We start from the raw sequence: 10,689 nt of genomic DNA, 5'->3' as shown, positions 1-10,689 counted from the left end.
GCCGAGGAGCGAAGTGCTGGCGGAGGGGTGGTGGCAGGGCACCCTCCCGAGCAGAGGGCTCCCGGGGGGCTGCTGCCCCCACTCCGGGGGTGGGTTTCCTAGCCTGTCCCTCACCCCCGGGGGGGTGGTGGTGGTGTCACAGGGAGCCCCCCCACCCCAAAGCTTTAGCCTCAGCCTAATATTTTCCATGCCGGACCGTGAGCTCCGGACACTAAATCAAAAGTGGAGGAGGAAGGGAGCTGGGATAAGCCGAGAGAGGAGTGGAGGAAGAGGGGGTGGCAGGGAAAAAGAGAGCCGGAGCAAATTAAAACCATCTCAGAGCAAGGGGGGGGGGGGGGAGTGGGCGGGAGGGGCTCGGCCCAGGGGGGCAGCAGGTTTGGGGGTGCCGGGCAGCCCCCGGGAGCTGTCCCCAGCTGTCCGTAGGGCGCCGAGCACCACTGAGAGCATTGGGGGGGCGGTGGTGGTGGTGTGATTAATCGCTTTATCCAGCGTTTGGGGAGCCGGGTTGGCATCAGCAGCGGGAGAGCGGTTCCCCGGGGCTGCGGGCCCTGCCACCGGGCCCGGCTCGGCTGGGCTCGGCTCGCCCGGGCCGGCTGCACCGGGGGCTCGTTGCCCTTCCCTCTTAGCGGCCTCTGCGGGGCGGGGGGGGAGAGAAGAGACCCCCCCCCGCCCGCACCCCTACCTGCGCCGGCCTGCCGGCTGCCCCGCCGGCCCCGCCCTGCCCGGCTCCCCGCAGCCCCCTGCCCTTTCCTCGTCTCTTTTAATTCGTTTTCTTCTTTTTATTTTTATTTTCCTCTTTCCTTTTTCTTTTCCTCTTTTTCTTTTTTATTTTCTTTTCCCTTTTTTCTTTTTTTCCTTTCTTTTCCCTCTTCACTTTCTACTTCTTTTCCTTCTTCTACTTCTTCATTTTCTTTTTATTTTTGTTTTCCTCCTCCTTCTTTTCTTTCTTCGTTTTCTCTTTTCCTCCTTCTTTTTCTTCTCCTTCTCCCTCTTCTTTGCTTCCTTCGTTTTCTTTTTATTATTCTTTTCCTCCTTCTTCTTTTTCTTCTCCTTCTCCCTCTTCGTTTTCTTCTCCTTCTCCCTTTTCGTTTTCTTCTGCTTTTCTTCTCCTGCCTTTCCTTCCCCACCCGCACGCCTGCACCCGCCCGGGCCCGGGAGGACGCTCTCCCGCCGGTACCAGGCAGCCGCGCAGCCCCGCGGGCACCTCGTCCGACCCCCCTAGTGCTGCCAGCCCCTCGTCCTTTCTGGCTCAAAGCCTGCGGAGGCAGAGGCCACCGGGGCAGCCCCCGGGCCGCTCCCCGGGGGCCCGACGGGAGCGGGGAAGAGCCACGGGGGGATGCGGCGGGGAGCCGCAGGCCGTGCGCGGGCCTGTCCCGCTGCAGGTGCCCGGTGGAGGGGCTGGCGGGGGCCCGGGCGGGTTGCTTCTGCTGCGGGGCAGGCAGATTTTGTTTTTTCTTTTTCTTTAAACACCTGCCGAAAGCCTCCCCCGGCACCCCATCCCCGCGGAGCAGGGCTGCAAGCTGGCTGCGGTCACGCGTGTGCGCGGTGGGCGCACCACGGTAAGAGCCCCCCCCAGCTCCGGGAGGAGAAGGAGCGCGCAGAATCCGCGGGCCCCCTCGTACACCGCCTGCGCGCCGGGCCGAGCCCGCCGGCCTCCCTTTCCTACCGCGGGCGCGGTGGGGAGCTCCGCGCCGGAGCCCGCACGGCCCAGGCTGCTGCTCCGCGGCTTTTCCCGAGGGGTCCCTGCCGGCTTCCCCGGCCCCCCGGCTCCTGCCCCCTCCCCTCCGCCCCTCGCCGCGGGCCTGGCTGCGGGCTGGGCACGGTCCCCCGGGGGAAGAGGTTCTTCGGGGGGTGGGAGGGGACCCCCGCATGCCCCGAAAAAATCGTCCCGTTGGATTACCGGGGCAGGGAGAGAGAGACGCGGTTTCCTCGGCCGCCTTTCGATTGTCTCCTTCCCGCAGGCTGCCGGCAGCCGCTCCGGCCCCGCTCCGCCGCGTGCTGAGAACGGCAAACTCATCGGCACGGCGCTGCCCCGGGGGCCGCAGCCGGGGGCGGAGGGGAGGGGGAAGGCAAGCAGGGGGCACCCGGCCCTTCGCGATTCTCAGCCGCTGTTTAATCGATCCGCTCTCTTTTCCCCACGACCGATTTCCAACGCTCGGGCGGCACCGTCTGCCCCGACGCCGGCGAGAGCGCAGGGGTTCGATCCGGCGCGGGGCGGAGGAGGGGGCGGCCGGGTGGGCACCGCCTGGGGGCTTCTCCCCCTGCCCGCCCGACCCCCCCCCGCCACGGACGTCGTGCCCCTGGCAGGACACGCCGTTTGCCTCTCCCGCCCGCCGCTGCCCGCGCTACCGGCGGCGAGGCCGGACCCCGGGGCGGTGGGGGCTGCCCGCCCGCCGCTGCCCGGCGCCGCCGCCCGCCTCTTCCCCCGACCCCCCCCCGTTAAATCCCGAAGAGGAGCGGGTTTTCGATGCGGTTGCGAAGGCGATACCCGCGGCTGGCTGCCAGGCGGCTTTCCCCGCTCTCCCCCCCCTCCCGCCCTTTCAGTCGTTTGCGGGGAAACACTCAAGACAGACCTTTCCTGGGGTCGGGTGGGGTGGGGGAATCCACGGAAATCCCCCAAACGCTCGCCCCATCCACGTTGTACGAAGCTGCTCTCGGGCGTTACTATTCGGGTAAGAAAAAGGCGGATTTCGATGCGGGGTGGGCGGCAGTGGAAGCCAGGCGGGGAAGGTGTCCGGCCCCGGCCCGCAGCAAACGCCGCCTCCCCCCCGCTGCCAAGCGCAGCCCCTCGCCCCCGGGCCGCGCCGGCACCGGCGGCTCCCCCCGAAACCACAAGCCTCCCCCTCCACCCCCACGCCCGGAGCCCCCGGCGATGTCCCCGCCCGTGGGTCCCGGCCCCGCGGCGGCCGTCGGGGCTGGAGGCCGGGCAGGTGCCGGGGCTGCGCCCCGGCCCGCGTGTCCGCGTTGCGCGTGGGAACGAGGGCGGGGAGGGGGCCGGCGGGGGATCTTGCCGCCTCAAGGAAGAAGGGGGGGGCGCGGGCACCCCCACTGTCGACCCCGCTCCGCCTTCCCGCAGCCCTAAAACGGTCCCGGGGGGGTGGGGGGGGGCGTCCCGTGGGGATGCGGCGGGCAGCCCCGGCCGTGGCGGGGCGCTGGCCCCGCGGGGGCGGGCGGAGGGTGCCTGCCCCCCGCCGTCCCCCCCCCCCGCCCCCCGTTCCCCCCCCTCTCCGCGGCGGGGAGCGGCGGCCGCGGCCATTTAGGAGCGGCGCGGGAGCCAATGGGCGGCCGGCGGCGGCGCCTCCACCGTGACGGCCGAGATTGACGTGTTTCCCACGTCAAATTGATCCCAAGTAGCGGCGGGGGCTCCCCGCGAGCGGGGAACCGGCCCGGCGCCGCCAGGACACCCCCGCCGCCCCGCCGCCGGCTCCCGCCCAGCCGGCCCGCCCTCCGCCGCTCCCCGGGCCCTCTATGCCGGGCCGGCGGCGGCGGCCGGGGCCGGGGCCGGGGCTGCGGCTGCGGCTGCGGCGCGGCAGGCAGGCGGTGCCCCCTCCCCGGGCGGAGCGGAGCTCCCCCGGCGCCGGGCGATGGGTAAGCGCGGGCGGCGGCGGGGAGGGCTGCGGGACGGGCTCCGCCGTATCGCTTGGCGGAGGGGGGGCGGGGGCGGGGGGGTGCACCGGGCGGGAGGGGGGCGCGGCGGGAGGGGGTCCGGCGCTGCGGCCCGGGCTGCGGAGCGGCCCTCCGGTCCGTCGTGCCGGCGGGCGGGGGTCCGGCACGACGTGCCCGGCCGGGAAGGCTCTCGGCTGCCCGCTTCCTTCTCGTTCGCTCTGCTCCCTTCTTTCGGTTCTTTCTCCCGTCCTCCTCGCTTCTCCTTTTTCCTGTCTTTTTTTTCCTCCTCCTTTTTTCTGTCTTTTTCTTTTTTTCTCCTCTTTTTTCTGTCTTTTTCTTCCCCCCTCCTTTTCTTGTGTGTCTTTATTTCTCCTTTTTCTCGCTTTGTTCCTCCTTGCCTTTCTTTCCGTTTCTCTCTTTCTCCCTTTCTCTCTCGTTCTCATTTTCCTTTCCTTTCCTTTCCTTTCCTTTCCTTTCCTTTCCTTTCCTTTCCTTTCCTTTCCTTTCCTTTCCTTTCCTTTCCTTTCCTTTCCTTTCCTTTCCTTTCCTTTCCTTTTCTTTTTTCCCCTTCTCCCTTCTTTTCCCCCATTTCTTTCTCCCCCTTTCCCTTTCCGCCTTCTCCTTTTCCCCTTTTCCCTTTCCGCCTTTTCCCCTTTTCTCCCCCCTCCCTTCCTTTTCCCCTTTTCTCCCCCTTCCCTTCCTTTCCCCCTTTTCTTTCCCCCCTTTTCTTTCCCCCCTTTTCTTTCCCCCCCCTTTTTCCCCCCCTTTCTTTCCCCCCTTTCTTCCCCCCCTTTTCTTCCCCCCCCTTTTCTCCCCCCCCTTTTCTTCCCCCCTTCCCCCCCCCTTTCCCTTTTCTTCCCTCCCTCCCTTCTTTTCCCTCTTTTCCTTTCCCCCGGTTCCTTTTGCTCCCGGTTCCTTTTCCCCCTCCCCCCCCCTCCTTTTTCCCCCCTTCCCCCCCTTCTCCCCCCCCCATCCCCGCCACCCCATTTTCTTCCCCCCTTCCCTTTCCCCTCCCCACCGCAGCCCCATCCCACGCCCGCTTTGCCGCCTAGACGTGCTCCAGCCGGGCAGCCGGCGGGGGCCGCGACCCGGGCGGCGGCGGCGGCGCGTCCCTCCCGTCCCTCCCGTCCCGTCCCGTCCCGTCCCGTCCCTCCGCCGCCGTGCCCGCCGGTAACGGGCTCCGCCGCTGCAGAGCACACGTACGGGGAGGTGAACCAGCTGGGCGGCGTCTTCGTGAACGGGCGGCCGCTGCCCAACGCCATCCGGCTGCGGATCGTGGAGCTGGCGCAGCTCGGCATCCGGCCCTGCGACATCAGCCGCCAGCTCCGCGTCTCGCACGGCTGCGTCAGCAAGATCCTGGCCCGGTACAACGAGACCGGCTCCATCCTGCCCGGGGCCATCGGCGGCAGCAAGCCGCGGGTCACCACCCCCAACGTGGTCAAGCACATCCGAGACTACAAGCAGGGCGACCCCGGCATCTTCGCCTGGGAGATCCGCGACCGGCTGCTGGCGGACGGCGTCTGCGACAAGTACAACGTGCCCTCGGTCAGCTCCATCAGCAGGATCCTGCGCAACAAAATCGGCAGCCTCTCCCAGCCCGGCCCCTACGACGGCGGCAAGCAGCCCCCCCCGCAGCCCGCCCTGCCCTACAACCACATCTACCAGTACCCCTACCCCGGCCCCATGGCCTCGCCGGCCGCCAAGATGGGGGGTCACCCCGGCGCCCCCGTGGCGGCGGCCCACGTCAGCCTGCCCCGCTCCTGGCCCTCGGCCCACTCCGTCACCAACATCCTGGGCATCCGCACCTTCGTGGAGCAGACGGGTGGGTACCGCGCCCCGGCCCCCGGGCAGGGGGCACGGCCCGCTCCCCTCCCGGCGAGCAGCTCTTTCGTGGGTGTCCCCCCCCGCGCCGGGGTGGGGTTTGGGGGTTTCTGGGGGGGGGGCGGGGGGGACGTGTTTGTTTGATCGCCGCACCCCGCTCCGGCAGGACGGGGCGGCGGGGCCAGATGCGGCGAGGCTCAGACATCTTGAACTTTTTATGAAAAATGTGGAAAATATTTTCGTAGGGATGATAGATTGCCGACCGCAAATTCGGAGCCCTGAATTTCCCTTCGCAAAGGAAAAAAAAAATATATGGAAGGGGGGTAAAAAAGGGGAGAAAACAAACCAACGGAGAGGAAAAAGGGGGAGAAGAAGAAGGCAAGCCACCTCGGAAAGGGGGCACGGCGCTGCCGGGGACCTCTCCGAGAAATTGCCCTGGTTTTCTTAAAAATCAAGCCGGGGAGGAGGAATCGAGGAGCGTGGCGGGGCGGCTGTGGCCGGGGCTCCGGGCGGCCGCGGGAGGCGAGGGGAGCGCCGGCAGCGCCCGGCCCCGAGCCCCGGGCTGGGGGGGACGGGGACGTGGCGCACAGGGGGGGGTGTTAGCGCGGGGGTGCGAGTGCTTTTATCCTTCCAAAAGCCCGAGTAAATCAACCGCATGCGTTTGCCTCCGCGCAATCATTTATCTTTAAAATTCCGATGTCACTTTTATAAATCTCCTTCGTCAGAAGAGAAATTGGGCCTCCTAAATTATCGGGAGCATGGAAGTGACGGGCGGGGGGGGAGAGCCGAGGGACAGGGTTTTGGGGGGCGCAGCCTCTCCCCGCGGTGGGGTACCAAACCCGGGTACACCTAATTTCGGCTGTCAGGACCGAGCCTTTCCCGGGCCGCCCTGTGTCCCCGGGATGCCGGCGGAGAGGGGGAGGCGAGGCGGATCTGTGCCCCCCCCCGCCCCGCATCGGTTTATAAGGAGAGGCACTTGCAAACCCGCGCTTTCCCCCCCGTTTCACCCCAGTCCCTGCTCCGGGGGACAAAACCTGCTCGGGCCGCGGCCGGGTCCGGGGAGGGGGGGAATGGAGGGGCGAATGCTAACGCTAACGGAGCCGCCGCGCTCTCCTCCCCAGGGGCTCTGGCTGGCACAGAGGGGTCTGCCTACCCCCCCAAAATGGAAGACTGGCCCAGCGTCAACAGGACGGCCTTCCCCCCGGCCCAGGCAGTGAACGGCATCGACAAGGCTGCCATGGAAGGAGATATCAAATACCCGCAGGTAACTGCTGGGGGGGGGGGCAGGACGGGACAAGGCGGGGAGGTGGGGGGGGCGACGGCGATTTCCCGTTGCTCCCATGCCCCCTCCGGCCGGGCTCCGCACCGCCGCGGCCAGCTCCCCCCCTCCCCGTCCCCGAAGGGGCAGCCCCGACCCCCAGAGCCGGGCGGGTTGTTCTGAGCCCCCGCTGGCGTTCGGCGGTGCCCGCTCCCCGCACGGCCACGCTTCCCCGCGTACCCTACGTGTCTCTTTGTGCCTGTCCCCAGCCCGCCCCGGGGCTCTCCTCGGTGGGCAGCTTCCTCCCGGCCTGCGCCTACCCCCCCTCCAACCAGCACGGCGTCTACGGCGGGCCGGCCGGCGGCTACATCCCCCCGGGCCACCCCTGGCAGCCGCAGGGTAGCCCCTTGGCCCACCACGGGCCCGGCGTGGCGGTGCACGGCGGCGACCTGGCCACGGCGATGGCGTTCAAGCAGCCCGGGAGGGAAGGTGAGCCGGGGCCGGGGGGGGGGGGGTGGCGGGGGCGCGGCGGCGGCGGCCCCCTCCGGGGCCTCGGCGGGAGAGGAGCGGCGGGGGCTAAGGGACTCCGTGCGGGTCCCCCCACCTTCGGGCTGAGGTTACCTCGCTGCGTATTTTAAATAGCCATAATATTTCTCCCCCCCCCCCCAACCCGGCCCCGCCGGTGTGAGCCCCCCCGGTGCCCCCCGCCGCAGTATTCGATGGGTCCCGGCCCAGACCCCCCCCACCTCCCCGCCCAGAGCCTTCCCGCCCGGCCTGAGCCCGAACACCGGGACTGGAAACCGGGAATCCGTTTTCCTCGTCATTTGCGCTGGAAATCGCCCGGGAAGCGGGAGGATTTAGGGCGAATCCTCCGCTTTCAACCCCCCCCCCTCACCCCGGGAATTTGCGGGGTGCGGCGGGACGGGTCAGGACCCGCGGCCCCTCCGCACGTCGGAGGCCTTTCCCCAGTTCCTCCGCGTATTAACAACGAGAAAAAGAGGAGAAGAAGAGGGACTAAGGGCATCCCTCTTCCCGCGGAGCCGCGCAGGTAGTGCGGAGGCAGAGATCTCGACTAGGAATTATTAACGTTATAAATGCCCCGCCGCGCGCAGCATTTAAAGATACCCCCCCGGGACTCACATGGGCTTGAGCTGAACGTATATACTCGAGGCGGTTAATTGGGACGTTTCTTTTATCTCCTGCTAATTATTTCGGTTCATCGATGGAAGCTTTATTTCCTCGGTAGGCGGTTTCGTTTTAAAAATCCCGACTCATCTGTTCTGGGTATAAAAACCCCGTCGATATCTTTCTCCTTTTTCGTGGTATTAGACTTTCTATTCTTTTTCACATTTGCAATTAATTTCCCACTTATTAGTCCATTTCTTTATTGTTGGTTTTCTGGGTTTTTAATTAAAAAAAAAAATTTTTTTATACGAACCTTTACCGCTTCTAACTACGGCAACCTGCTGCGAGTTATAACATCAGCTGTCCCGGGGATGAGTTATTGCGAGTATCAATGGGTGAAAATAGATGATTGTAAACCAATTATTTGAAAAATTAGAGAAACGGAGCGCGAGAAAGCGAGGGAGAGAGAGGAAAGGAAAAGAAAGAAAAAGAAAGAAAAGGAGATAGAGAGAAAGAAGGAAAGAAAAAAAGGAAGGAAAGAAAACGAACGAACGAAGGACGAAAGGTGACCTGCGCGTATTTAGTGTATTTTTCGAGGTATTGTAAGTGACTTGGAGCTTGAGTTTTCTGCCTTGCCAATCTTCAAGCTGTCTCTGCCGAAAGGCCTACAGACTTTCTTGAAACGTTTGTGGTTTTTTTGGTTTGGCATATTTTTTTCTTTCCTTTTATTCCCCCCCCCCCCCTTTTCTTTTGAAAGCTTTTTTTTTCTCTTTTAATTCCATCGCGATCGGTTTTCTGGTTCCGCTACGTACCTGGGACAACCCAAATATCGAAATATCCGGCCAGACGCCCCCCCCGCCCCCAGCCCCGAGCGGGGGGGGGCCGGAGGAGGACGGGCGGTCGCCCGGCGGGGGGGAGCGGCGTGGGGGGGGCTGGCGGCCCCGCACCGCTCCCGAGGCGGCCGGCCGGGGCCCCGCGGCCCCCGGTACCCGCATCGCGGGGGGGGAGGGGGAGAGGCAGTGGGAGGGGAAAGTGACAGAGAGAGAAGGAAAGAAAGAAGGAGAGAAGGAAAGAAATAAAGAAGGAGAGAGGGAAATTAATGACAATCTCAGCCCGGCAATTTCGCCCTCCAGTTCAGACCTTTTCCGATGTCACAGCCGGTATTTTCCCAGAAAAAACCTCCCTGCTTATCCCAATGCCTGCAGCAGCCCCGGGAAGCTTTGTATCCCGCTCCCCCCGAAGGCCCCCGCGGGGCCGATGTGGGGGTATACAGGGGGCCTGGTCCAGCCTTGGGCCCTGCACCGTGATGCATCCCAGGGCTGGGCTTGGGATGAGCTGGGGCTGGGGAGAAGCTCAAGAGGAGTTTTCCTACAGCTGGCAGAGCCTTTCCCCTTCCCTTTCCCGGTACTGGTGGCACAGTCCCCTCCCAGGGCACCCCAACCACAGGCTTTAAGAAAGTGCGTGGGACGTGTTCTCTGTGTGGCTGGGATGGGTCTGGGTCACCTCCCCAGGCAGATCCAGATCCCCGGCAATGGCAGGGGGTGGCTGTCATCATCACGGTCCCTATCACTCGGGGGGTGCGTCCCCCCTTTCCTCTCCATTTCCCTGGGAGAGCTCTGATACACAGAGCCTGGCAGCCCCTTTCTGAAGGGGTGGCTTTCCTGGGGGCAGGCGGATGGGGGGCCCAGAGAGGCAGAGCCGCTCTTGGGGGGCTACAGGAGGAGGGTCCGCATGCGTGCAGATGTGGGATGTGCCCGGCTGCAGCGACGTGCTTGGAGTCCATCAATCCACTGCCTTGTTGTCTATTTTTTTTTCCCCCTCTACCCTTCTTGCAGTTGTGGACAGAAAACCTGCCAGCCCTGTGGGGAAATCTCCGGACCCTCTAAATACCATCCATGGACTCTCTATCCCAGCCTCCTCTTCCTAGAGCTGCGCAGCTGCAGCCTAGGGACGGTGACTCTTGGAGTAAGCACCTGCAAACTGTAACTGAAGCCCAAAGTGCCACCAAGCCATACCCAAAGTGCCGCCGCTTCTGGCAGGTGCCTGCGGGGACAAGGAGACAGCCGGGCATGAGAGGTGACATCCTCCCACGGCAAATCCCTGTGCAGGGCGGCACGGTCGGGATGTTCACTCACGCTGCCTGGAGGGATGCTTTACCTCCATCGGATCGGAAAGGAGTGGCAGAAGAGACTCAGTCTTCCTTCTTTATTTTTTTTTCTTTTTTTTTTTTTTTTTGGTCTTGCTTTCGGTTTTTCTTTCTCCTTCCCATGTCCCTGAAGACCATTGGATGCAGGGCAGCGAACGCCTCCGTCCCCAGCCATTGCTCCGTGCGTCCCTGGTTCTGTTCCAGCCCAAGGGAGGACTTTTCCTCCAGGGAGCGGTTTCTGGCTTCCCCACGCCGCAGCCAGAGCAGTGGTGCGATGGATGGAGCCCTCTCTGTCCAGGTCTTTCAGTGCCTCTGCGCCGGAGTGGAAATGGACAAACGTGCCACAATGTTTTATGATATATTTTTATAATAACAAACCTTAATAAAAAGTGATCTACCATGGGCACATGCTGCTGACCTTCTTCCTTCAGGGTCTGGCTGAGCACCATCCTTTCTCCCGGTGTCCCCCAGCCTCAGACAGCATCTGTGGGTTGCCTGTGAGCGGCAGAGACCTGGTGGGATCTTGGGGGCACTTGGCTGGGAGGAATCGCTCTGTGCCAGGTCTGGATTCATGCATCCACCCGCCTGGGGGCCCTGTGTTGCTGTGAGCACATTCCAGCCCTGCTGCCCATGTCTAATCGCATGTGCAGATTTGGGGTTCTCCTGCACCGGTGTGGGGGGCCATGGCCCCGCTGGGTCACTCCTGATGCTGTGGGGCTACAGGCCAGCTCTG

General features: G+C 64.5%; 2 protein-coding genes across 2 annotated transcripts; one reads left to right on the top strand and one right to left on the bottom strand.

Moving 5' to 3' along the window:
• Positions 1-315: 315 nt before the first annotated feature.
• LOC138685782 (collagen, type I, alpha 1b-like) lies at positions 316-3,256 on the bottom strand. Its single transcript, XM_069786123.1, has 3 exons — positions 2,666-3,256; positions 1,178-2,345; positions 316-632 (listed from the first exon to the last, which is right to left on the bottom strand). Exons 1-3 carry the CDS (start codon positions 3,254-3,256, stop codon positions 316-318), a joined length of 2,076 nt encoding a protein of 691 aa, XP_069642224.1.
• Positions 3,257-3,259: 3 nt separating this feature from the next.
• On the top strand, positions 3,260-10,362 carry PAX1 (paired box 1). Its single transcript, XM_069787766.1, has 5 exons — positions 3,260-3,588; positions 4,799-5,428; positions 6,549-6,691; positions 6,955-7,174; positions 9,646-10,362. Exons 1-5 carry the CDS (start codon positions 3,585-3,587, stop codon positions 9,735-9,737), a joined length of 1,089 nt encoding a protein of 362 aa, XP_069643867.1. The 5' UTR covers positions 3,260-3,584; the 3' UTR covers positions 9,738-10,362.
• Positions 10,363-10,689: the final 327 nt, after the last annotated feature.

The sequence above is a fragment of the Haliaeetus albicilla genome, chromosome 7 (genome assembly GCF_947461875.1).
Source record: "Haliaeetus albicilla chromosome 7, bHalAlb1.1, whole genome shotgun sequence".
Lineage (NCBI taxonomy): Eukaryota > Metazoa > Chordata > Aves > Accipitriformes > Accipitridae > Haliaeetus > Haliaeetus albicilla.
Note: the sequence above shows the minus strand (reverse complement) of the source record. Positions and strands in the feature narration are given on the sequence as shown.